The following is a 26810-nucleotide window of genomic DNA, read 5'->3' on the forward strand; positions in this document are numbered from 1 at the left end:
CTCCCCATTGGTTACATGAGGATAGGGCTATTGTAAATGCTTAGGGATACTCTAGCTTTCAACATCTGGAAAGGCCCAAGGAGAAGGAACAAGGCAGTATGTTGATGTCTTTGCACTCAGTATAAAGAATGTCCACCTGGCTACAAACAGAATTATTCAGAATTATATTGTATTTTGGGAGGGATTCCCAGTAATTACTCATCCTTTTGGAATCTAGATTGTATCAGAAAATAGAGAAGAGAGAGGAAATGGACAAAAGAGAATTAGGAGGAGGACTGTGTGAGAGAACCTGAGGAGATGGGAAGCATTGTGGATATAGAGGAGATGGAAATTTGTTAGGGTCAGGAGGACAGCTTCTGATGAAGCAGGGGGAGTGATAAACCTCAGGAGAGTATGTCTAAAAGTGAGATAACAGCTGGAGAAAGACTTGGACTGTCGTTCTACCACTGGAACTACCAAGAATTGTTGCTTTTGGATGCATATCTTAACTGATGTTGTAATCCAACCTACGTTTCTGCCTTTAGTGCTTTTATGTGGTTTTGTGTGTGATATTTTATTTGTTTCAATGATGCATCATTGTGATGAAATACCTCATGCTGAGGCAATGAGCAGGATAGCGACGATATGATTCAGTGGACTTTTGGACAGACAGCCTAGAATAATAGTCTGATAATGTTTGAAATCATCAAGTTATTCCCAAGCATAAATCTAAAGGCTTTTCTAGATAATTTTAAGATACAGTAAAATTGAATTGTTACTCATTTGTTACAAGGAACCTATGACATTTCTTTCAGATGGCATTTTAATTGTGGGGACATCTTACTAGTTCTCAAACTGCAATATTTTGTTGTGGAAATTGCTGTAATTCTCCTTGCTGCTGCATATATTGCCGTTGTGAGTTCTGCATATAGTTACATGAATATCACAGGTATCTACTGGGAAATTCATCATCACTGGTGAGGAATGCCACCTTTCGCATGTCAGTGCTACTTGATGAACTTTTTTAAAAAAACTTTATTTAAAATAAAATACTTAGAGACTGATTACTCCTCTAATGTCCCACTAAAAATGACAATAAACATTTAGCCCAACTACCTTTCTTTCCCACAGCAATGCCCCACCAGTCTTTTCCTACTGTTCCTTCTGATAAAAAATAATTCAGGTCTAGGCTTTCCCTCACAGCAGGTTTTACCTCTGTTGCATCATGACATTGGGATGGGACCTAGCATTGGGGCTTTCACAAATATAGCACGAATCTGCAAAGGTCCTCAGTCTTCAAACAGTGTGGAATCTAGCCACAAATTGACAGGCATTCTTCAAGAAATGCAGTTAGCTATTGGCAGTGCTCTTCCAGTGTATGTAATCTCCTGCAGGCTAGACAGCTGAAGATTGCCTACTCAAAAGAGAGTTTCTTTCTCTGTTGCTGCTGAGACTTGATTCCTGCATGTTGAGCTGTTCAACCTTGTTGGGAGGGTTGCCTCTCTGATCTGTTCTCTTCATGAATTCAGGAGAAGACACATTTAAGAGAGCAGTGGAATAAAGTTTGAAACGTTAGTACAGAATACTTCCCTTTTAGCTATACAAATAAGTCGCATACACATAAGGCTAAATAGTTATATGTTCAAAGCAATATGGCCATTCAGTGGATTCAGAAAGACACGGATGTAGATGGTGGTAAGCGATTGGGCTGATTTCATGCTTAAACACACAGTCCGTACATAACCATCTTACCTGGTCCTGTTTGTTCATTACTAATTACCCTAATCAAACAATGTGTATCCTTTAACTTCAAGCTAGGTGATTACTCAGTAGTAACATTGGCTTGGATTCAGAGAACTCCCAAGTGGAATTTTGCTTGTTGTGATCAGGCTTTCCTGCCTTCTTCCCACTGCGTCCCTGAAAACCTGCTTCTGAGGATGGGGGACACTCCAGAATGGTGTGCCTTGTGGAGTGCAAGACTCTCTGGATCCACAGCAATGGCAATAAAATAGAGCACTTGTGTTATCGTATAGCACCAGTTGAGGGGAAAGTGTGTGTGTTTTTAAAAGTAATCTGACGATATATTTGCCTCTATTTTTGTGAAAGAATCTTTCCTTTTTTATATAAATCTGTTTTTATATATCCAATATATGCTAGGTATGTGAACTTTTACCTTGTCAGGCTATTGCAACATATTTGAAAATTATAGTAATTTGATTAAAATGTTGCCTATAAGGCAAAAGGACGAGTTAATAGAATCCATATGCAATTAAAATGCAGAACTAAACATAATCAGACCCTAGTGAGTGGGACCTTCATATTGATAGTGTTACACTGGCCTCTGAGGTTGAAAGTTTATGTTAAAAGTTACCAAATGCTGCAGTTCCCTAGCATGTGAGCAAGACAGCAATTCATCAGGTTTTTTTAACATAATATAGTTAAGTGATAGCAAGCAATAACAAGCTTCCAGAGTTGAAGGGGTTTAGGGGTATCTTTCCCATTGGCAGGTGGTAAGGTTGTACAACACTTGTGTGTGCTAGTTGAAGAACGGCTTAGCAGCAGCCCTCTTATATAAACACTTGGGAGATGAAGGGTCTTGTTATGGAAAGGGAGAGCCTTTTATTTAAAAAATAGTTACTTAATTTGTATGAATTCATGTTAGCATCATCTGAAAGTCATAGACACAACACTGTGTACCAAGTCACCAAAAGGGTTTTTAAAACTTCCCTGGATTTGAAAAAAGAATGGGTGGGGGGGGGAGAGTATTTTCTCTGGACAGTTTTAAGAGTCAACATCCTGTGTTGGAGTTCTCTAATCATCACCAGCACAATTTACAATCGGAACACACAGAGAGCCAGTTCAGACCAGCTCATCTGTTGATCTTGGCAAAGGTCCTTATTCTCACTGCGTGCAGCTGCCACTTGAGAGATGGGGACTCGGCACAGAGCCCAAGGAGGGTGGGATGCAAAGCTGGTCAAGGCATGAACACATAGGCTTATTTCATTTCAATAGTTGTACACTACTTTATTTTTTTAATAATAAAAAATAGTATTTTCTTTTTATTGCCCGCTTACATTTAAAAAAAAAATAAAAAATCCCTGAAATTAAATGAGGACCTCTCATGAGCCACTGCGCTCCAGGCATAAGAAATTGTAATGTCTGGCTTCCAGAAACTGTCCCGTCAAAATGTGCTTCTGATTAGGTGGCTTAATTACAGCTGTGAAAACAATGTTGATTTAGGCCTCAAGATTCCAGTACATGTCAGCCGTTATTAGCTAGCCTTGGACTGAAGCCACCATTTTAAAACTCTGCACCGTGAAAGTCACACACTGCCTGACAACTTTTTTATAAAGGTGGAAAGGTTGCCAGAAGCAAGACACTTATGCAAAATATTTTTCATTGTGCAAATTTTCAAATGTGACACAATTGATAGAGATGAAGTAGATGGGTTCTGTTGGGCTTCACCAAGTCCACACTCCTAACTTTTCCCACCAAATATCCTTATTTTAATACAGTTTTTATAAAGTTTGACTGACATAATGCTTAATTTTAATTCCTTTAATTCAGTTTTTAGTCAAAATCCGGCATGTTGGTTTAACCACACAGTTTTATTGCATCTAAATTTTCCTGACAGTTTCATTTGCTGTTGGGAAATAAAATTGCCATTTTTGCAACATGGGAAATAATGGCTAGTTTCAAATCCAATATGTTTGAAACTTCCTTCGCCTCAAGCACGTTAAGGCACACACTTAGCTTACTTTTTGGAAGGTAGGGGGAGAAAGCTCGTTAAACAGTTTTAATATTTTAATATAAATAACACTTTTCTCAGTGGGAAACCTTATTATTAGACTTGTGCATTTACACCTGCAGAGAACTAAATGTTGGGGTAGCTATGTGGTTTCCAAAATTTAAAAGTTTTCATTGCAGTTTCATCATTATAAGGGAAAATTTGAGATGTTAAAACTTTTCCCTTTGTGAGTCTGAGGAAAACCAAAAATCTCTCTTGAGGAAATAATCAATATATTTATTGGGAGGAGGCTGATATAGCAAACCAATACAGTCACAATTATCTCCTACATCAAAATGGAAGAAGGGGGTGGACAGGGTCCTAGTTAGGGATGTGCCAAAAAGTGTTTCAGGCATCTGAATCATGGGCACATCCCTTTAAAAATGAGGGCTTACACAGCCCCTTTAAAGTGGTAGCTCCTCCTTCAATGGCTGCCATTGCTGTAATCCTGGCACCCCTCCCCAGCTATGCCTGCATGCTGGCAGGACATCTCCCAGCTGTCCCTGCATGACGCTGGTACACACATGGTCTCCACGCATGCATGGTGGCTGGTGTTTGTGTGCAGTTACGTGTGCAGTCACGTGATGTTGCATGGGGCAGCTGGAAGACTCCCTGCTGGCTTGCAGGTATAGCTGGGGGAGCACTGGGATGACTGCAGTGGTGACCATCGAAGGAGGAGCAGGTATGAACCTGTTCTCCTCCGCTTTAAAGGGGCTGTGTAAGTCCTCGTTTTTAAAGGGATGTGCCCACGGGTTGGATGCCCAAATCGTGTTTCAGCACATCCCTGTCTTCGTACATTTTCAGAGAACTCTGTACAGAAGACTGGGAGAAAGGAAGAGTTTGTGTTCTGTGCCCCATTTCTTATGCCTTTTACTACGTAAACTTTTTTGAGAAATGTTTGTGGTTGAAAAGAGTATATACATATTTTAAGTAATCATAGTTTATATACTGATGAGGAGGATTGTGCATGCACATGAATCTCCTGCTCACCAAACCTTCCATCCTCCTACCACATTTTGAGGAGGAACACCCATCCTGTACCTCACTGCACAATTTAAATACTTCTTTAATGTAGTATTTAATCACATGGTGAGGGGTGATTTGGACACTCCCACATGATTATGCATGCTCTTCTTCCTGTGGTGGAGAGGTCAATTGGACATATTGTCTAAACCAGCCCAGCAGCAGAATACTTTAACGTAGTATTTTCATTGTGAGCAAAGGGCAGTTCAGACATTCTGTTGCCCATGTGACTATGTGGTGGTGGTGGGGACAATACACTGGACAGGGAGATGTGTGGGAACTTGCCATTATGCATGTAGTTTAGCAGGCCAATCAGGCAGTATTAGCTGAACTGGCCCTTGATATTAATACTAGCAACAGTAGGCATTTATGGTCACACTCTCTTTGACCCCCTTCTTCTTTGCACTGTATCATATAGTGGTTTACAGCACTGTTATACAACACCTTTTGATAGTGGCTGTTGCTCAGATAGCACAAATAAGTTGTTCAGTTCTCCACAGTCAAGATGCAGAAACTCAGTATATACTGCTTAGTTCACAATCTTCTTTCCCAGAGTACAGTAGAATGTGTTAAATTCTTTTCTTAAATAGATACTGCACAATGTTAAAATATTATTTTGTATGGCAGCAGCCAACCTGGAATAAACTCAGACAAGTAGCTACCATAGTGGATAGCATGCAAACACATAACAAAGACATCTACAGGAATTGATCCCTAGCATTTGGTGGATTCATTGTGTCAGAGGAACTAAAAGAAAATGGAATAAACATTTTAAAAAGTTTGTTTTTATTTCCATTTGCTGAAAAAACAATATGCAAGCATACAAAAGTAAATACCAACCATCATCCTTAAAGCACAGCATTCCTGCTTTTCAGAATACACAGCACATCTTGATAAACTTTTTCTGAAGCCGTGAAACTTGCACCAGGTTGTTGACGATTAACAGAGAGACCTAACTAGCAAGAGCACTTCTTGCTTCTAAAATATGTGAGACTTAATTCCTGCCTCATAAGCAGCTTTCTTTTGATTTTAACAAAAATAAAATGATATAGAATCCATTGAAAATGGCCCTTGCTTGTATATGTCAATGACAGCATTGGCAAGCTGTATAGGTATGTAACAGTTATTCAGTTTCCTGTCTTTGCTTCGTCCATTGTATCCTCTTTCCCCAGTCTACTCTCATTCCATTTGTCTCTAAGTGACAGTCTCTGACACATCACTATAGAAAAATCCAACAATGCTGCCTACACTGTAGTAGGAATAAAAAGCTAGTAAAAGGTAGGAAATCTGTTGTGTTGAAAAATGGATCAGGATGTTTAACCCTGTAGAAAGTTTTTAAAAAAAAAAAAAAGAATAGAGGTAAGAACGTAATTGTACTGGCTTTTGCAGAAGAAAAGAACTATTCTGTTCAAAAGGCAGATAAATTTACTTCTTTTCGGAGTCAGGGACTTTTACTTAGGAGTTTCCTCCTCCCTTTTGAAGAAGCTGTTTCAAGAGAGAGGGCTAGAAACAGCCATTATTCAATGCTAAACTGTGGGTTAAACACAAAAGGAAGACAGATTTGTTCTGGGGTAATGAATCAGCTTAGAGATTTTTAGAGGGGATTAAAGCACAGTCAGGCCAGAAAGAGACTTCGGTTCATGTACTCAGATGATACCTGAATTCAGGGGATCCAAATGGCCTATTCATGATAATGCTGCTTTGACTCTTTCTTTCTTTCTTTCTCTGTCTCTCAACAAAGTAAGAGCATATCAGACATAACTGAGCACTTCCAATTTTGTTCAGCCTCCTGCTTCTGGGTAACTGCAGTAAGATATACATATGTGTGAGGGCCAGTGTTGCAGCAAAAGGCAAGTGTCTCCACTTCAATTGCAGGTCAACCACATTTTTTAATGTAATGTTTGAGGGACTTTTGTAGGTTTGACATGTGCAGTAAGCATGTGCCTAGGAGTCACACTCAGCAGAGGCTACATGGTGCATGTTTTTGAACACAAACACATCCTTCAGATGCAACAGAAAATCAGTGTTGGAGCGGATGGTGGAAATGTGAAGACCCATCCTTTGCTCCTAACATCTGAAAGAACCCTTAAGCTCTGACTCATCTGTGCAAGAAACCTGATGTTGCTGGGCCTTCCATGGATATCCTTATCAGCTGTTATGCTTCTCATGCAAATAGACTGCAAATAACTATAGGTTACACACTCTGACTCTGCACCAAGTTTGTTTGTTTGTTTAATACATTTGTATACCGGCCAAAATGCAAAGCTCTGTCTGGGCGGTTTACAACAAAACTGGTAGAGTTATCATTCATCTCTACCACCAAAGATTCCCCATAACATAATGACCATTTCTTATCAAGTAATCTTCACCCTTTTTTGGATCTACCTTCATTACCCCAGCTATAATAAGGGATTGTGGTATCTAGCCAATCTTATTTTCTGGGTTTTAATATAATGTTTTATAGTTAGGACTTGATTCTGCTGAAAACACATTTGCTGCCACCACTGTCAGAAATACTGGCTAGCATCCGAACTAATGCTACAGGTGTGCAGTCAAAAAATGCATGCCAATTGCAGTTCCAATCCCACTTCTAAATTGCAAGTCCTCATGAGTACAGATGTGCATGAACCATGGTTTGAACATGGTTCAGAAGTGGGGACTGGGAGCTTTAAGAAAAGGGAGAGCAGGTCCTTATCTGCTCTCTGCTGCTCCCTGAAGCTTCCTGCTTGGGCAGTTTCTGTCCCAAGAATCCCCGTGTGATGCCAGCACTCACACTGACCATGGAAATGGCGCCCATGCATGTGTGGACACTATGTGCATGCTGGCACCACATGGGGATTCTTGGAATGCATGAGGCTACATGGGGCGGCAGAGAGCAAGTAAGGACCTGCCTTCCTCTTTCTGAAAGCTGCCAGTCCCCACTTCCGAACTGTGCTAGAACCACAGTACAAACCTCAGTTTGTGTACAAAGAAAGCAGGGAGAACTTGGGTAAGCTACATACCTGATCTAAGCTACGTGCCTGATCTTTCAGGGGGAGTGTAACCCCATCCAGAACAGGCAGATCTAAACCATCTCTCAGGTCCCGACTCCGCACAATCAGTACCTCCATCTTAGTTTGATTCAACTTCAGTTTGTTATCCCTCATCCACCCCATTACCTTATTATATTCATCCACCCCATTACCTTATAATAAATAAATGAATGAATAAATAAATGTAATACCTCCTCCAAGCAGGCATTTAGAGAAGATGTGCCATTTCCTGATGAGATTGACATGGAGAAATAGATCTGGGTGTCTTCAGCATATTGATAACACCCAGCACCAAACCTCCTGATAATCTCTCCCAGGAGTTTCATGTATATGTTAAAAAGCATTGGAGACAGTATGGAGCCTTGTGGAACGCCACACTTTAGTTCTCGCTTTGCAGAACAGCAGTCTCCATCTGGAATCTACCAGAGAGGTAGGAATGGAACCACTTTATAACAGTGCCACCCAATCCCACCTCCCTCAGGCAGTCCAGAAGGATACCATGGTCGATGGTATAAACGCTGCAGAAAGATCCAAAAGGATCAGCAGAGTCACACTCCTTCTGTCGATAGGCAGTTGCTGGCTTGACTACTGTAATGCACTCTAAATGGGGCTGCCTTTGTACGTAGTCTGGAAACTACAATCAGTACAGAACACAACAGCCAAGTTGGTCTCTGGGACAACCTAAAAGGACCACATAACACTGATTTTAAAAGAACTGCACTGGCTGCTGATATGTTTCTGGGCAAAATACAAAGTGCTGATTATTACATCTAAAGCCCTTAATGGCTTGGGCCCAAGGCACTTTCTTTGTCATGAACCCTGTCACCTATTACAATCTTCTGGAGAGGTTTGGTTATGGTTGCTGCCAGCTCGTTTGTGGGGACCGGGCATTCTCTGTGGCTGCCCTGGGACTTTGGAATATGCTCCCTGCTGAAATAAGAGCATTTCCTTCTCCGTTTGCTTTTAGGAAGACCCTCAGGACATACCTTGTCACCTTGCTTGGGTGTTGGTTTTTTGTTTTGTTTTTTAAACCCTCTAAGGAAGGAGATTCCACAGGTGCCATACGTTATTCTGTTACTGAAGTACTTTTGTAGCTGAGGAGAAAAGATTCTATCATCTGCACTGACTATTAATAGAATTAACATGGTTACATGTGCGATATATTACAATATGCACTGTGTTAGACTGTGAAGAAGAACTTACTATGAGCCTTTTCTCATGAGCAGTGAGGAAAGGCTGCAGAGTTTGCGGGGAGGAACCCAAGAGCTTATTTGCGGGGAGGAACCCAAGAGCTTATCTCCCTTCAGACGATCCGTTAGCTTCCCTTGGGCAGGTGGATTGTCCCTCTAGACAAGCACTGACTCCAGCTGGTAGCTCCGAGGAATGGGGTGCCAGGATGCACCACTTCACAGCGCCCCACCCCTGAAATTCCAGTAATGCACTGCGCAAGTCTATGGTGCATTATGGGGATCCCCCCCTCCCTGAGTATGTCAGCCATGGCTGCAAGCCACTGCAGCTGACACATTATCAGTTAAACAGGGTTAGAAGCGTGCTAACTCTCCTAACCCCATTTAGAAGGGTGGCTCCACAAGAGGCTTTGCACTGTGGTGCTGTGGGGACTGGGCCCAATCCCGGCGGTTCAAACACACATGTAAAACTGGGCTGGGCTCCCTTAGCCCAGTTTTACATGCATGTGTAAATAGCCTCTATATGTGCCTAAGTGAGTCTTGGCCCAATTCAGGACTCATATACCTGCCAACATGTCCCTGTTTTTCTATTCAGGTGAATGGGAAAATAGGGATATGTGGGCAGATCTCGAGGCTATTCACACGATGGGAGAAAATCGGGCTAGCAGAGGCTAGCCCAATTTTCTCCCATCATGTGAATCACTGGGCTCGGCTGCGAGCCCGGTGGTTCGTAAGCGTGTCACCCGCTACAGTACCCCTCCCCTTAGACCAGGTTTGCAGAGCGAGCACTCCGCAAACCCGGTTTTTAAAATCATGAGTAGCCACAGTTAGGGGTGTGTCCGAACCGGTCCGGAGGCCATTGTAAAGGCCTCCGGATTGTCCAGACCGGTTCGGATCTGGCTGGTTCGGGTCCGGGTGGGTGGGTTCCTTTAAGGGCGGGGAGGGTTTACTTACCCCCCCGCCGCTTGCCCCCATCCAGCGCGCGTATTTAATGTAATAATTGGGGCAGCAGGATACTTCCCTGCTGCCCCTTGTCCCTCTGCAATGCCGCCAGCCGCTTTGACTCACAGTTTAGAAAGTTATTACTGCTGCCCAGTGCCAATAATGAAGTCGAAGAAGCCGGCCTCTCCGCCCGGCGGCTCCCCCAGGAGCCGCCGCCGCCTCCCAGCAGCCACTGAGAACGGCTCTGCCATGGAGGACGCGCCGACGCGCCGCGGCAACCCTCACTTCCGGCTACCATGCGACTTTCCCCCACGTACAGAGTGGCTGCATTCTGCCACTCTGTATGCGGGGGGAAGTTGCATGGAATCCGGAAGTGAGGGTTGCCGCGGCACGTCGGCGCGTCCTCCATGGCAGAGCCGTTCTCAGTGGCTGCTGGGAGGCGGCGGCGGCTCCTGGGGGAGCCGCCGGGCGGAGAGGCCGGCTTCTTCGACTTCATTATTGGCACTGGGCAGCAGTAATAACTTTTCAAAACTGTGAGTCAAAGCGGCTGGCGGCATTGCAGAGGGACAAGGGGCAGCAGGGAAGTATCCTGCTGCCCCAATTATTACATTAAATACGCGCGCTGGACGGGGGCAAGTGGCAGGGGGGTAAGTAAATCCTCCCCGCCCTTAAAGGAACCCACCCCACAGTGCCGGACCGCAGCTCTGCGGTTCCGTGCACACCCCTAGCCACAGTGCAGTTCCACACAGCCCCCGAACTCCCCAGCCCCCACCAGCTCTGTGACGGAACCTGCGGTCATGTGGGCAGCCGCCCAGAGCAGATTGCTGCTCATTTGCGGGGAGAGCGGGCTTAGCCCGCTCTGCTCGCAAACCCTCCCCAGGCTCTTCTTACGGATCGTGAGAAGAGCCTCCTCGAGTCACTTTAGGCACATATAATAAGTTGATTAGTTGTTACAGAAATAAGCAGGCAAGAGCCTTGGGCTCATGCACTTTCTCCTTCTCCTTCTCTTCCTCCTTCTCCTAGCATGCCCGAAGAGATGAGAAGATTCTAACAGTGGTTTGAAATAAGGCACAATTTTCTATTTCATTGAATATGAAAACCTGAAGTTTGTGCAAACCACTGCTTGTCCGCAAACCTGGATTATTGAATCAGGATCAGATCCTGGTTTGATATCCTGGTTTGTGAACAAGCTGTGATTTGCACAAATTGGAGTTTGTTGTATTCAGTTGAAATGGGAAGTTCCAGTTTGTTGTAAACCCTATTCAAAAGCTTCCCACCTCCTCCCTTTGTGCATGAAGGAGGGGAAGGGAGGAATTTGTGAGTCAGAGGGTCTGTACCTCCTTGTTCTGACAACAACAAACCATGGCTTGTCATCTCTGTTGCAAAGGTGAAACATTCAGGTTGTCAGGTTGTTTCAGCCCAGATAATCTTCAGATTCAGCCAGCGTGGTGTAGTGGCTAGAGTGCTGGACTAGGACCGGGGAGAGCCGAGTTCAAATCCCCATTCAGCCATGATACTTGCTGGGTGACTCTGGGCCAGTCACTTCTCTCTCAGCCTAACCTACTTCACAGGGTTGTTGTGAGGAGAAACTCAAGTATGTAGTACACCGCTCTGGGCTCCTTGGAGGAAGAGCGGGATATAAATGTATAGATGCATAGATCTGGCTGTCTGCCTAGGGAGCAATGTTCCAAAGCAACCAGAGCTGAACTGCAGAGAAAATTGATCCCAATCCCAGGAGCCAGGGGGATGTAGTCAGAGGTGAACCAAGCCTGTGTTCCTGAGATGGCAGCAAAAGGAAAGACATGGTTTGAAAGTATATGGTGCAGCCATCCTGCTTGAAGCAAAGCAGGTATGGTGAGCGCCTGGATGGGTGACTATCTAGTAGTTCCATAAATGCCACCTTGGGTCCCAGCATAGAAGAAAGGTGGGATGTAAATATAATAAAATAACTAAGTGAAAATCAGGCTAGGCCACTACTTGTAGCAATGAGTTTCTCAGCCAGATAAGCAAACTCTGAGGCCAGTGCTTTTTTGGTGTAGGTGAGCAGCAGTTTCCCCATGGGATCAGCTGACAGTTACTTACTGCAGCCTAGATGGCATCTCTATACCACAAAGCTTAGTCTGCCAGGTGATGTCAGACATGAGGATTAGACATGAGGGTTAGCCACACCCTTGCATCTGACGCCAGACGCAAGGGTATGGTCTGGCTCCTGAACGGGGCCGCACAGCCCCGTTCAGGAGTTAGATCCAGGCCTGCGCAGCATTGGAGCAGCTCTTTCTTGCTTTAAAGGCAGGTAGAGCTGCTTTTGGCTGCCCTGCAAACACAGCACTGGCCATCCAATTCCATCGAACGCTGCACAGCCCCATTCTGGAGATAGGGGACAGCACTGCGTTGGCAACGCGGCCAGAAGCGGCAAGAGCCGTTCCTGGCCGCGCTGCAAATGCAGCGCCACCCATTTAACTCACGAACGGGGCTGCGCGGTCCCACTCAGGAGCTAAACCAGCACCCCCTGCGTCTGACGTCAGAAGTGGGGGGGGGTGTCGGGCCACGAGGTGTGGCAGCCAATGGTGGCTACATCCCTGCACACAACACATGCCTTACCATTTTCCTCATTAACCTGATTCAAAGTGCTATATTAATGCTTTATCTTAGGAATACAATCCGTTTTTCCTTCTCCCATTTATGCTCTCTTGCAGAGTCCCACCCTTTCACACACATCCTGATTCTCTTTTTCTCCCGAATTTTCTGACTATGCGTTTGGCATTCTCAGCAATTGATGAAAATCCATTACTGTATTTTATGGACTATAAGACTCACTTTTTTCCTCGAAAAATATCTGCCAAAATTCAGGAGCGGCTTATATGTTTTAACAGTTTAATATGTTAAAACTCAGAAAAACTGGATTAAAATTAAGGTGCGTCTTATAGTCCGTAGCGTCTTATAGTCCGTAAAATACGGTATTTATTTTTAATGCTGATTCACTTAGGAATGTGATTGGTATACTAAAAACACTGATTTCCTTTTGTTTAGAGGCTTTCAACTTGTATGACCAGCTTCAGGAAAAGTGATATTCCAGTACCAGCACAAATCCAAAGTGACTGACTGGAATCTTGAATCAAGTATACGTACACTTTTTTGGTTGAATTATTAGGTTTTTATTTAGGTGCAGCCAGAAGTTTAACTGTATATATAAATGAAGCCAGAAACAATAGAAGCCGTAACCCTAGCTCACCCACACTCAAGTTGTTTATAACTGATAAGCTTGATATCTTGCCCAGTTAGCATAATTTGAAGCTTGCATGCATGTTAGACATCAGCTGAAATTGAGCCTAAAGTATGACCTTTTCCCCTCCTAGTTATTCATATATCAATTAAGGTTTCTTTTTCTTGCAGTGCCTTTTCAAAATTCAGTCTTCTGGCTAATTTCTGATTTTAAAGAAGCAATTGGTATTACTCTCCCACTGCTTACACCAAGAAGAAGCTGTATTCAGTATGGCTATGCAAGGCCAGAATGTTAGGCATGAAAATGTGAATCAGACTGAAAGCTGTTTTAATGCAGCTAGCTTTTATGTTTGACAGCATTCTCAAGTGTATTGTACAGAGTTAAAAATTCTGCTTCCTCTTCTCTCAAACAACCCCCACCACCTTCTTTGGAGCTTTGAATGAAATATCTTACCACAGAGTAATTCCTGCTATTGCCCTTTCTATTTATTTCATATAGAACAAAATGTTGGCGTTCTTCTTGTTGCCATAAACCTGTGCCATTTCTTGAATTGCTTTCATAAAGGAGCAGTTTTACTGAATTTAGCATTTTCTTTGATAAATTGAAAAAAAAGAAAAGAAAAACAGTCTCTGGGCTTTGAATCCAATGAAACATGTTGCCCATTATTACAAGGATGGGTGAACTTTGAAAATGTTGAGTTTGGATAACACAGCCATTGTATCAATGGTTATTTTTTCAAGAGTATCTGAAATCTCAGTAGGCAACTTATTAACAAATGCCACATTACCATGATATCAAGAAGTGCTTTCTACATATAAAAGCAGTTTATGGCGCAGAAGGGAAATGACTTGACTAGCAAGCCAGAGGTTGCTGGTTTGAATCTCCGCTGGTATGTTTCCCAGACTATGGGAAACACCTATATCGGGCAGCTATATAGGAAGATGCTGAAAGGCATCATCTCATACTGTGCAGGAGAGGGCAATGGTAAACCCTTCCTGTATTCTACCAAAAATAACCACAGGGCTATGTGGTTGCCAGGAGTTGACACCGTCTCGACAGCACATTTTACTTTACAGTATGACTACTTTTGTGGTCCCCCACCCTGGTCTTTTTACAAGACAGCATATTTCTAATATGAAATAAGTGCTAAATATTGCTAGTTTGAGCACTGAAAAGAGCTTTAGTCTCATAGGTCCTCATGAGTGCAAGAGATAGCATGTGCAGCTCACTTGCAGCACTGGCAGAAAGATGTTTTGAACAGGTTTGCAGGCCCATTTACAGTGGAACAACTTCATTGACTAGAATGAAAGGATTCAGAAGTAAATGAGCTGTGGATTGCAGTTTGTGTCTGTGGCCCCAAGTCCTCTTTGCGTGTGATTCCAGTTCATGTTTTCTCCTCAGAGAGGGAGACATGGTACCTCGTTTCTTCTTCTCTGCCTTGTAAAAGTTCCAGCACCAGATTGTAGAATAGGCAATTTCTGCCTTCAGAAAACCACATGAATATGTCCCTTCCCACAGAAGAGAACAGCTTGGACATTAAAAACCACAGGCAATATCCATTTGTAGAGAAGGGTTCTCCTCCTCCCTGCTGCAGACCCGAGCATCCCTTGGAAAGTTGGTCCTGAGTGTTGGGAGACTCTTTGGAGGCTGTTGGATATGACAAAGTCAGATGGAGGTGGGAGCTGATTTTTGCTAAGATTCTGCCAGGATCTCCTCCCCTCCCACCCACTGTGAGCAGAAGTGTGTTTCCATTTGCTCTAGATCTAGGCTACATATACACACATTCTGGTTGGCTGGGTCACAGTTGCTGCTGCTGCTGCTGCTGCTGTTGCTCATTTGGCCCAGATCCCCTTGGTTTTTCAGGACCATCCTGGAACCTGAGTCTCTGTCTGTGTTTAAGAATCTTCTCATTTTGGTAAAACGTATTAGAAGATATTTATTTATTTATTTATTTAACATATTTTTATACCGCTCAAAACTCACGTCTCTGGGCGGTTCACAACAAAGCAAACAAACAAACAAACAAAGAAACAGAAAAAGTTAAAACATTAGGTAAAATAAATAACAAAAATAATTATTAATGATTTATTTGGCAGTATTAAAATAAAGCACTGAACTGGAGAGTAGACAAATCAGGATAATGGCTGACATCCAGTGGAGAGTACCATGAGTGGTTCTTCACCACCTTCACTGGTATGGGCATCTAAAGCACCACTGACGCTATTGCACAAGAGCACACTTGTGCTAACATGTAAAATTGCACAATCACATGTGCAGTGCTACGGCGATTGGAAATAAAGGCCGTACTGTCGCACAAGTTAAGGATGCACTTGTGCAACAGTGTCAGCATTGTTTTAGATGCTTGCACTAGCTTGGGTGATGCTGAACCACAGCAGTACACTGTGCTGTATGTCAGCCATCAAAAGTAAATCTTGTTACTGCCCCTGCTAACTGGGCAAAGAGGCACCTTTTACCATGGTGATTCTCTTTATTTAGCAGGGGGAGAGTAACTGGCCCTATCCACCCCCAGCACAGTACTTCCAGTGACTGTTGCTGGGGTCTATCTTATGTTTCTTTTTAGAATGTAAGCCCTTTGGGGACAGGGTTCCATCTTATTTATTTGTTTATTTCTCGGTGTAAACTGCCCTGAGCCATTTTTGGAAGGGCGGTATAGAAATCAAATTATTATTATTATTATTATTATTATTATCATTATTATTATTATTAGTATTAGTATTATTATTATTATTAATTTACCCCCTTCAGTTTCAATACATTGTCCTAATCAGACTGCCACAGATATAGGGTCTGTTTTTACTTTCTTAATAGTTTCCATACTGTGTGGATCTATATATGTTTCATTTATTACATACTGTGCTTTCATAGTGTGTAGAAGTAAGATGTATGTGCCTGCTAATTTAAATTAATTCTCAGCAGTGATCTCAGGTTAAAACAAGTGTTATTTTAATAACTGGATTTCAAGTCTTCCCCCTATATCCTCAAAAGATTTACAAACCATTTACTTTATTTTATATGCCCTTTTAGGTATACTCACTATTTTTACTTAAAATACTACCTAGTATTTGACAGAGTATATAATAAAGTTACTTATGTAGATGTCTAATGATTTTTCTAGTGTAAAAATGCTGAATCATAAAGACACTTTAATTGCACCTAACCTCTCTTTTTCTCTGTACTTTATCATAAAACATTAACTATTAGAAATAATGTGTTTAAGGTGTTAAGGACATATGTATTTGTAGTATATTTTCACTGAAAAATTCACTGATCTTAATTTTGTTAATCAAATATTTCTGATGATCAAGTTTGGGTTTCCTATTTCTTTCTTTCTTTCTTTTTTTAGAGTGTTCTTTAAAATAAAATGAACATAGAGTAATGTGGCTTTGCTGAATCCTGGATTTCCTTGCCCGGTTTAGTAAATGGGATGACTAAATCATAGTCACACCACTTCTGAGCAAACTGGCAAGAAGGAAGGTAGTTAAGCATCTTGCTGTGCGTGAGCAGTTAGAGGGCAGCCAGGCACCAGGCACCTTGACCACCTATTATGAAGCTTTTTGCTGCAATGTCAAGTGAAAGCAAGTTAATTGGGTGAAGCTGTAGAGCATGTTAGGGGCATGGTAAAGGGATGCTGTCTGACAGCTGAATGTCAGCAAAAGCTACTCGAGTGTGGCTGAGAGACAGAGACCTGTCACAAAGTTCACGCGGGCTGCAGCACAGTTAGGGAGCTGAAATGTGGTTCAGTCTCACTTTCTCCCTCATTGCATCCAAGCACCTTAAGATTTCACACTGTATGTGTCAACCCTTGTTCTCTAAGCTGTTTTCTCCTAACCCTTCTGAATTCAAATGATTGGACAAAAAGATGCTAATGTTTGGCAAAGTGAATGTAAATATAGTCCTTCTCCGTCCCCCTCCCCCTCTTCTTTCTGCCAGACTATAGATCTGCATCAGACTACAGGACTCTGACAAAAATTAGACTGTTGGAAACTTGGTAGATAGACCCACATCTCTGTAAAGGGATTCTGTCACTGGCAATTAATGACTAATTAGTGCTTTTTGCCTGTGCAGGAAAACTTTCCTGTACAGGCTAGTCAAAAGTTGAGCCATTGCAGAGGTCATGCAAACATGTAGTAGCTGGTTATAAGCTCCTTTCTATTTCCCTTCCATGCCCCCCTCCCCTGGCTGTTATCTAATGTGAAGGTAACAACTGGGTGGCTATGTAAAATTAAATGATAGGAAACTGTGGGGAAATACACCCATTAGAATAAGGCTGGCTTGGATTTAGGGCCAGCTTTGGTTATCCCAAAAGTGAGTACTAGAGTAACATAATGGTTATCCCATGAGACCACAATAGAAAATGTAAAAAAGAAGGCAGAAGCTCTAGTCGATCCTTCAGTCTTGATATTGAGAGATGTATTAACTACAGTATGTGTAAAAATAAGCAGAGTGATCATTCCATTATGAAAGGAATTCATGCCCAACATGCTTAACAATTAAGAGCTAATAATGGTAGCATGTTGCATATGAATCCTGGGCCCTTTCAAGACTGTAATGGCTATACTCCATGGGGCTTTCTTGTTGCTTATACTGGAAGAACAAGAAGTCCTATGTGCTTCACTGAGTTGCATGTGTAGCGAAAGCCTGACATGCGCCTATGCTGCTCTAGATTGTTGTATATATCTGTGACCCAAAGGATTGCAGAAGCCTCTCGCAGCTCTGTTCAGCTGTCAAGAGGGAAGGAAGTACTCTAGAAGGAAAGAGCCAGTGTCAAGGCAGTCTGAAGGCACCGTGAGTGATGGAGCGACAGGTGTTTTGCTATACCCATCATGGCCCCAATCTAAGATTGGGAGAGTTGACTGTACCCTTGGGGCAGTTGTGCCAGGTGTGCACATTGGTTACTGGATATGATTGGGGTGTGTATGTGTTTGTGCATGAACAATTCCATCACAGCAGCCTGTTTTCAGTCTCCCTAAGAATATGGTTCACAGAGTAAATACATTCTATATATGTGAGCCCAATCCTATATGTGTTTACTCAGAAGCAAGCCTCAGTGTATTCAGTGAGACTTAGTCCCAAGTAACTGTGCATAGTATTAAAGCCCAATATGATATGAATGGTTTTTCATATGTTCACTTTTTTGTGGGCTTGAGATTTTAAGACTTTATTTCTGAAAATATATGTCACTTAAGAGTTAAAAATTTGGTCAAAATATGTTGTGCATGGAAATGATATTCTTCCTCTGTCTTTTAAAAAATAGTTATCTTTAAGATCCATTTATTAATTTCAAAGGGTACATAAAATTCTAAAATTAGATGGAGGGGCAAGGGGCAAGAGGATAATAATCGCTCATTACAGATTATTACAGAAGGTTTCACTTACTTAAAACCTATGGAGGTATAAAGCAAAATTCTACATTAATGAAAGTCATTTGGAAAATTTTTAGTTGCTGTTCCCCAAGAATAAAGTAGAACCTTCTTTTTTAAGGCAAATTCTGGAACAGTAAACTGTCAGGATAGCTTCAGTCATTATGAGGTGGTTCTGTTATGTCCAAGGTGGGGGATCAGCTGTCTCCACTATGGTCAGATGCATGAGCATTAGATACAGAGGTAGCTCATGCATCTTGCCATAGGAGAAAATATGTCAGCTACTGCTTGAGGTATTATAGAAACTGCATAAAACCAGGAAGTGCATATCACTCATGCTCCCTATTCTCTCTGTAAGGTGCAATGACTGGTGAATGTGTGCTCCCAGTAGGTGTGTGTCATGTGAAGCTGTCAACTGCCAAGTCCCACACCGTGTTACCATGATTCTCCCAACTATGTTTGCCTAACTTCAAATCCTGATTACAGAAGTTGGGCAGAAGTTGCAAGAATTTCAGAAACATGGCATGGGACCCAGCGGTTGGCAGCTTCACATGACAGGCCCACAGGGCCTTTGGTTTGCAGCTTACCAACTTTGTAGCAATTGTGTGAAGCCACCCAGGACCTCCATAAAGTAAGAAGAATTCACTAACTTTTCCAGATTAAGAAGCAGTCCAAAATAAAATGTTTCTCTCCTGTCAATTATTTTGCAATTTTGCTTGCTGACACAGTAGGAGTAAACTGTTGCTCTAGAGATAAAAACTTGACAACAAACACTATCTTTTCCATTGCTGAGAGTTCTTTAAACCACCTTTCCTGAGCCCCACACACACACTCATGCTATCAGACACAACAATGCAAAGGGTTGCCAGACCAGATAATTTAGGTCATCAAAAATTATACAGTCTACAGCTTATACACAGCAACTATTCGTATAGTTAGGAAGTTTCCTCCTATCCAGCCAAAATCTACCTTTCTGCAGTCTGCAGCCATTCCTTCTTATCTGTCTCATAGACTCCCTAGCAAGTTGCTACTCTCTGCTTTAATTGTTTATATGTTTGAAATCTACTTGCTTTGACTCTTACCCCAATATTTTACACAATGAGGCTATTCACACACTCATGCAAAACTGGGCTAAGGGAGCCCAGCCCACTTTTGCACACTCTTGTGATCGTGCCTGACCCACCTATGAAGCCTCCCCACAAAATGCTATATTCTTGCTTAGAATATGTATTAATTAATATTAATTAATTAATATTCTAATCTTAATTAAGGTTTATTGCCTAGCCTAACTACACTCTTGCCTTCCTATACCCCTATTTACCCTAAATAAAGCTGTTGTCTCCTCCTCATTTCCAGAACACAAAACTTGCTCAAATTGATACCGAAACCAAACTGCTCCATCTAGCCAAGCTAATTCCCCACTCCCAACCAAAAGCATAATCAAAGTGTCTAGCCAGCATCTCTGGAGCAGTTCTGGTAACAGCACGCACTTCTTGCATTTACCAGTTCCTCTCCTTCCTGCTTGATAAATACTTACAGGTGGTCGTCTGATCCTTCTGAAGATTAGCTATTTTTCAATGTGTAGTACTTCACATCGTTTAACTTTCCATCCATCTGTTAGGGCTGGAGGCTGGTAAGTAAAGCCAGCAGTTCAACACAAGCTCAAGAAGTCTTGGAATAGCTCAGTTTCCACAGAGTGGCAAGCTGTTCAAAGTGAGAGCTAGGCCAGAGTTAAATAAAATAGAGCCAGATAGGACCCTATTGGCTCCTCACATCACCTGATGCTAGGGATGTGCGAGCTGGCTTGAAATTGAGCCGGCTCACACTCGAACCAGTTCGGTTCCAAGGCTCAACCTTGAACCAAACTGGGTTTGGTTCAGTCTGAGGTCGAGCCGAAATGCTGTGGCCAGTTCGGGCCCAGCCTGAGATGGTGTAGAGCTTCTGTAATTGTAAAAATACTTGTAAAAATTATGTACTTACTGCCATGGCGGCCTTGGGAGCTGTGGTGGCTTCCCCTACCACCACCAGCCCCCCCCCCCCGAGTCTCCTGGGGCCATTCAGCCCGTTTGGGCCCTCTGTATGCACGCAGTGGCTATTTGCATGACCCCGCAAGTGGTCATGCAAATGGCTCATACACATGTGCACAGAGACCTGAAACAGCCCCGGGAGACTCAGGGGGAGGTCAGAAGGGGTAGGGGAAGCAGTCACAGCCCCCCTGCCACAGCCCCGAGGCTGCGGCAGCACTAAGTACATCATTTTTACAAGTATTTTTACAATTATGGAAGCCCCCCTCCCACAAACTGGACCCGAACCTTCTTCAATTTGAGCTGAGCCAGGCCCCGGTCCAGAGGGGGATGAACTCGAACTGGTCTGCTTCAGTTCGAATCCGGTTTGGATTTGAACCAAATTGGTAAAACTGGTTTTGTGCAGATCCCTACCCGATGCCTGCATAGCTAAAAGCTGCTGCACACCCTCTGGTCTAATGCAGAGTTCTGGCCAGCAAGGTCCTTTGGTTGTAAACTGCTCAAGGGTTGCAAGGATCAAGATACCTGGGCCCCCTTGCAAGGGTCATTGTTCAAAAACCTCTGGCACTTTACACAACTTCTGTTTAATTTTTGCTCATACATTTAGCCAGTCTTAAATATTTGTTTTTTCTTGTTATTCTGTTCAGCCCTTTAGTGAATTCAACAGGTGCATATAAAGATATGATGATGATGTTCTCACAACCATTAAACCCGGGGCTGGGGAGGGCTGGGCCAGGATCATTCCTACCTTCCACCACATGACCGCCAGTACTCCTGTAGCTGCGCTGCTCACTTGCCCACATGATTGCTGCTGCAGAGCGGTACGGCAATTTGGAGGCTGGGGGAATGAAGCCAGGAATCCCACAATGCAATTCCAGGAATCCCACAAGGCATCATGCAAGCATCGTGGTGCAGTGTGGAAATGCTAGAGGCCGGGTTGCTTCTTCCCCCTTCCAGCCTCTAAATGGCTGGCTGCAGCCTGGCTGCCCACACAACCAGGCAGTGAGGAAGGAGGATGCACATGCACCCTCCTACCTCACTTTTAGCCCAGAACTACCTGGCTGAGAAGCACTGGGATCAGGCCCAATCCCAGTGGTTCTCATGAGCAGCTCTACCTGGGTAGGGCTGCGCTAGCCCAGGTAGAACTGCTCATGGGAACAACCTCAATATAGTTGGTACTCATGCCCAGTTGCAACTTTAGGTACCCTCATATCATACTGCTCTATAGTTTCATGTTATGGTGTCATTTATGTGAATGTGAAGTGTCTAACCTGTACTAATATTGAGACACAAGTAGATTATTTAAACAGCCTTGTGATATTACCTGAATATGTTCAGTCTATATTTTTGTGAAATTCATTCTGGTTTATATTGTGGATTTATCTGATCAAATATAATACTCTCTATGGAATTATTTAAAGAAAAGAGTAGCTGATACTCTCTGCAGTTTTAGGAGGGTGGGGCAAGAACTCCATCCTTGCAAGGAGTGAATTAAATAGCTGTCCTGAAGGTTTGTCTCGCAAGGCATAGGGGTGAGGACACAGGAATGGGGATGAGGACATGATTTTTGCTTTTCTCCCCTCCCTAGAAAAACCCTTCTTCACTTGTAGAAATATGTCCCTGATGGCTGCTCCGCCCATGCACGGGTTAGATGCCATGAAACCTTGCAGTGTCTTGCAGTGCAGAGCATAGGGAAGGAAGGTGCTTTTCACTTCTCTCTCCTCCCTGCAAAAACCTTGTTTGCTTGTAGAAATATGTCCCTGAGGGTTGGCAGCTCTTGCTCCACCCTCCTAAGGCTGCAGAGAATATCAGCCAGTGTGAATAAAAGTGTACCCATGAAGGTATAACTACTGAGAACTTTTATTTTAAATAACTCCTTTTTTAAAAAAAATCACACTGTAATCACGCTTACATCCAGATTATGATTTTCTGCACAACTAAGTGAAGTGTACCAGTTCTGTAATGTGTCAAATAGGTAAGGAGTGCAGTGATGTGGAGGAAATAATCAAGTGCATGTGGACACATTTACACTTCTTCAGAGTTATTCCAACATAAGCTACTCTTTCATAAATGGTCTTTTTTTTTCTTCATTTGCTGTTAGTACTTACAGTGGCTTAAGATCAAAACAAGTGAAATTAATACCTGTGAAGGCTTTTTCTGCATCAGTCAAGGCTACTATAGTGATCTGATTTCCATTCCATTTGTTGGATGTTATTCTACACTAGCTTCCTATGAGGTGCAGCCTGGACCTGAGAACTGAAACAGACCTGGCCCCCCTCCCACCATCTCCGCACTGAAGCCCTTTCCTGTAACAGTCTATTGACTAGCTGCCAATCATTAAGTTTCATGCTTTTTTGTGCAACTCTCCAAGGAAACCTTATTTCTCACCTCCCTACTTTGGATTTTGAGGTTGTTCCCCCCCCCCACCACCTTTTTAAAAAAGGAATTAGGTCTGGAGGAAAAGAGAATTTAAGTAACGTAAATGGCTTTTAACGAGAAAGACAAGCACGTTGATTTGGACAAGGAAATAATGCTAGCAAATATGTAAAACAAGCTGACCTTTACACACAAGTCTTTTGATGATGACATTTATATGAGCAAGGAGGAGGCACTTTTAATCCTCTCTGTGGCAATTTAAAATATAGCATGTATTTTCACATAGGATCATTCTTTTCTGCATTGATATTGAGTTTTTATAACATTAAAAATTAAAATTTGCTATAAAAGTAAAAGTTTGCTATAAAAGTAAAATAAAAGTTATGCATAATTCCCTAAATCAGGGGTGTTATTAATGAATACAGTGAAGCTTTATTATTGCCCAGACCTGAGAGCAGCTGGACTAAAGTCCAGTTTACATTCTACTGTCTCCACTCATCTCTGCAATCAAAACTCTTTGTAAAACTGAGTGTGTTTCTACTTTCTAAATATCTCTTTGGGGTAACCTTTTGAATTTGCTACCATATTGGTGCTTCTTAAAGGTCCATTTTTTCAGTAAGCTACAAGATAGCTTGTGGAGTATCAGGAAATCAAAGAACCAACATCAAAGAAAATTGCTGAACTAGGTGTTAGATGCAGCCATTGATTCCCCCCACGCCCGCCCAGTAACAGTAATAGGAATGAGGAGGGGAATTCTCAAAAAACCTGAAGCACACAGTGGTAGTAGAATTTTTGAAATGCCCCCTCATAGCAACCTTTCGCCTTTTAAAAGATAATCTTATACTCTTGTTCCAATATTTGGTATACTTTCTGAATAAATGCATGTAATTTCATTTTGACGCTAGTGGTTAAAGTAGCATGTGCGTCTGTAGTATGTAATAGTTTAAAGTTTTGTTTCCTTGGGGTGTGTGTGTGTGTGTGTGTGTGAGAGAGAGAGAGAGAGAGAGAGAGAGAGTGTATATATGTTCAAGGTCTTTGATATGTATTGTTCAAGCAGTTTCATATCTGATTCAGAATACTTTCTCTCCTATATTTTATCAGTGTAATTACTGCATATCACTGTACCTAAACATCTGGATTTCTAGATATTGCTAAGCAGGAATTGCATTTCCAAGTAATGTATTTTGGTGGTGTGCATAACTAATTAGTCCTGCAATAGTTTATCCTGTTCAGGTGAGGAAGGTAATTACCAACCCCTTTAATATCTTCTAGACAAAAAAAAGGCTATTTAAATGTGGTAGATATGTAAAGAACAGGGACAATCAGTTCATCCATCATCATAATCATCAGTAACATTTTTAAAGAGAACATACACTTTTCAATGTGATTTCTAGGATTTATGAGAAGCTTTCTGTAAATTATGAACTCAGATGTTTAGATGAGCATAGAAACTGATATTTTCTAGTCTTACAGCTAACACAAGTTCTTCATATAAGAAGCTTTTACCATTGTGTCCAAATGTGAAAATAGGAACTGTAGTTAAAAATTGATTTTTAGAAGTGTCATCAGGCCAAAAAAGTGATGGTATTTTGAAAAGTTGTTACTAACAGCTGCCATCCAGCATACCAGTATTCTTAATAGGGATGTGCACGAATCACTATTTGAAGTGTTAACACATCTCCTGCACCTTTAAAACAGAGGAGAGCATGTGCGTACGTGCTCCCCCGCCACTTGCTGCCTCTTCCTGAGTAGGCAGCATTCCTCCCAGCTATTTTGGTGTGCCAGCGGCACTCTGCCCCACACGACACCAGTACGCACTTGGCCACCACTCATGTGTGGAGACCACATATGTTCCAGCATCGCAAGGGTGAGAGTGCTGCCGGTGCACCAAGATAGCTGGGAGAAGCACCGCCAATTCAGGAAGTGGCAGCAAGTGGTGGGGAGCAGGTGTGCACATGTTCTCCTCCATTTTAAAGGTGCAGGAGATGTGTTACATATCGCCCTTTGAATCGTGATTCATGCACACCCCTAATGCTTACGTTCTGTTAAAATTAATGGAGCTTACGCCTGCTTAACTATACAGTCAGATTGTGGGTAATGTTGTGGGACTTAAGCATATGAAAATTATTTCTGCGGTTTTTACTAATTAACCCATGGTTAATGTGTGCATATTTGGGCTCCCCCCCTCCTTTCTCCCCCACTAGGACTCAAGAAATGGTTTCCATATCCGTACAACTTCAAGAATGGCACCCCAGCTAGACCAGAGCTGTGTCCCAAACTTTTTGCCACTGAAGGCGGAGTCAGATTATGATTCATCTTTTACCCTGGTACAAAATAGACCCCATTCTCAGGCTTCTTCGTGCTATTCTTCGACCCTAAATATCACAGCCAGCACCAAACGAGCGATGCAAAATGGATCTTAAGATATGTCATATGATATTTTTGTAAGCATTAAAAATACCAATTAAAATCCTATTTTATTAGGATATTTTTATCCTTTGAATTGCAGTTCAGTCTCTCTGCATTTTTGTGGCATTAATTGTGTATTATTCAGTGTGGGAATGATGGGGGGGTGACTGTTCATACGTTCCTTTGCTTCACACTCCCAGCATTGTGAAACAGTTCATTTAAAAAAAAACACACACACACCAACAAGTTTTATTTATCACAGTAGCTCATATTTATGTAATATATTTTTAAATGTTAAAGAATGACACATTTTGGGTAATTTTCCTCAGACTTAAAAAAAAATCAATAAGCCATTTTAGTCTCTATCTATCAAAGTTGTTTCATACTTGTCTATTTTAAAGCAGGGCTGCAATACTTTAATAGGATTGAGAGAGCTATTTGAAATGTATGCCAATGATTCCTGTCATTTCATGGCAGCCCTGCCATGGTTCACTGAGCCCCCTCTTCTCTCTTGTCAGCTCAACTGAAGACAAGCATTTAGTTGCAAACTTTAAGCAGGTTGTGCAAAACAGAAATGATGTGACTGCTTCTCCTCCTGCACAATAATGTCACTCCTGGTCAATGTGAGAAGGTCAGGTTGCTCCTTGTAAAGCTATATGATACCACTTGCCCATTTGAACAAGTTAAGTTAAGTGAGGAATCCGGTCCCTACAGGCACCGCAAACTCATCCTTTTTATCAAGTCTGTGTTTGATAAGAAAGTAGAAGCAATTGTGCAGGGAGGATTTTTAGATGATATGTTTATGTACTTTTATAAGGGCAGTTCCCAAACCAGTGTTGCAGGTAATAAATGTAGTTTGAGCTGCAAGCCTTTAAAGTAATGGCTGTTTTGACCTTCAGAATAGGCTCCTTTTGTTGTTGTTGTTGGTAGGACCCAAGAGTGACGCCCATCTTTGATGCTGACAGAATTTAAAGCAAGGCCATTGCCCTGCATTTTCTGCCTTGTAGCACACAAAAGTAAAATTGTATGTCAGGCCGAGATGTCGGGGAGCTGACAAGATGCCCCAGTGACATTTCAGCTGGAAAGAGCAAGTGTCTTGCAACCAAGTGGTCAAATATCAAATAATAGGTCAAGCAGGAAGGAGCTGAGTTCTAACCACAAAGAGGTTTCTGGTAACTTACTTGACAAGCTTTTGGGCGCTTTGTGGCTTGACAAAGTGATGTTCTGTTGGGTATCGCTAGACAGACTGTTCTTTATCGCCTTCAGAAGATCAGACATTGACATTGATTAAACTCTTTAACCCTTAAAGGTTAAATCTTAGCTGTATGCGTCATTGTGAGTAAAGAACAAAAGAAAATTTGCAATATATACCATTTGTTATGGTATTAATCACCCCAACTCCCCAGCGCCATTAACATTTGATGTGTGATGTAGTTTTTGACAGGGA

The 26810-nt window shown here is 42.3% G+C and overlaps 1 protein-coding gene across 6 annotated transcripts in view; it reads left to right on the forward strand.

Moving 5' to 3' along the window:
* The window catches only part of CCDC171 (coiled-coil domain containing 171), a 259692-nt gene extending 234230 nt beyond the window's left edge, over positions 1 to 25462 (forward strand). For all 6 annotated transcript variants that reach the window (XM_053301832.1, XM_053301835.1, XM_053301831.1 and 3 more), the window contains one exon: positions 25159 to 25462. In XM_053301832.1, coding sequence (XP_053157807.1) covers positions 25159 to 25377 — 219 coding nt within the window. In that variant the 3' untranslated portion in view covers positions 25378 to 25462. The remainder of the gene's footprint in view (positions 1 to 25158) is intronic.
* Positions 25463 to 26810: the final 1348 nt, after the last annotated feature.

This window comes from Hemicordylus capensis, chromosome 2 (genome assembly GCF_027244095.1).
Source record: "Hemicordylus capensis ecotype Gifberg chromosome 2, rHemCap1.1.pri, whole genome shotgun sequence".
In the NCBI taxonomy this organism is placed as follows: Eukaryota; Metazoa; Chordata; class Lepidosauria; order Squamata; family Cordylidae; genus Hemicordylus; species Hemicordylus capensis.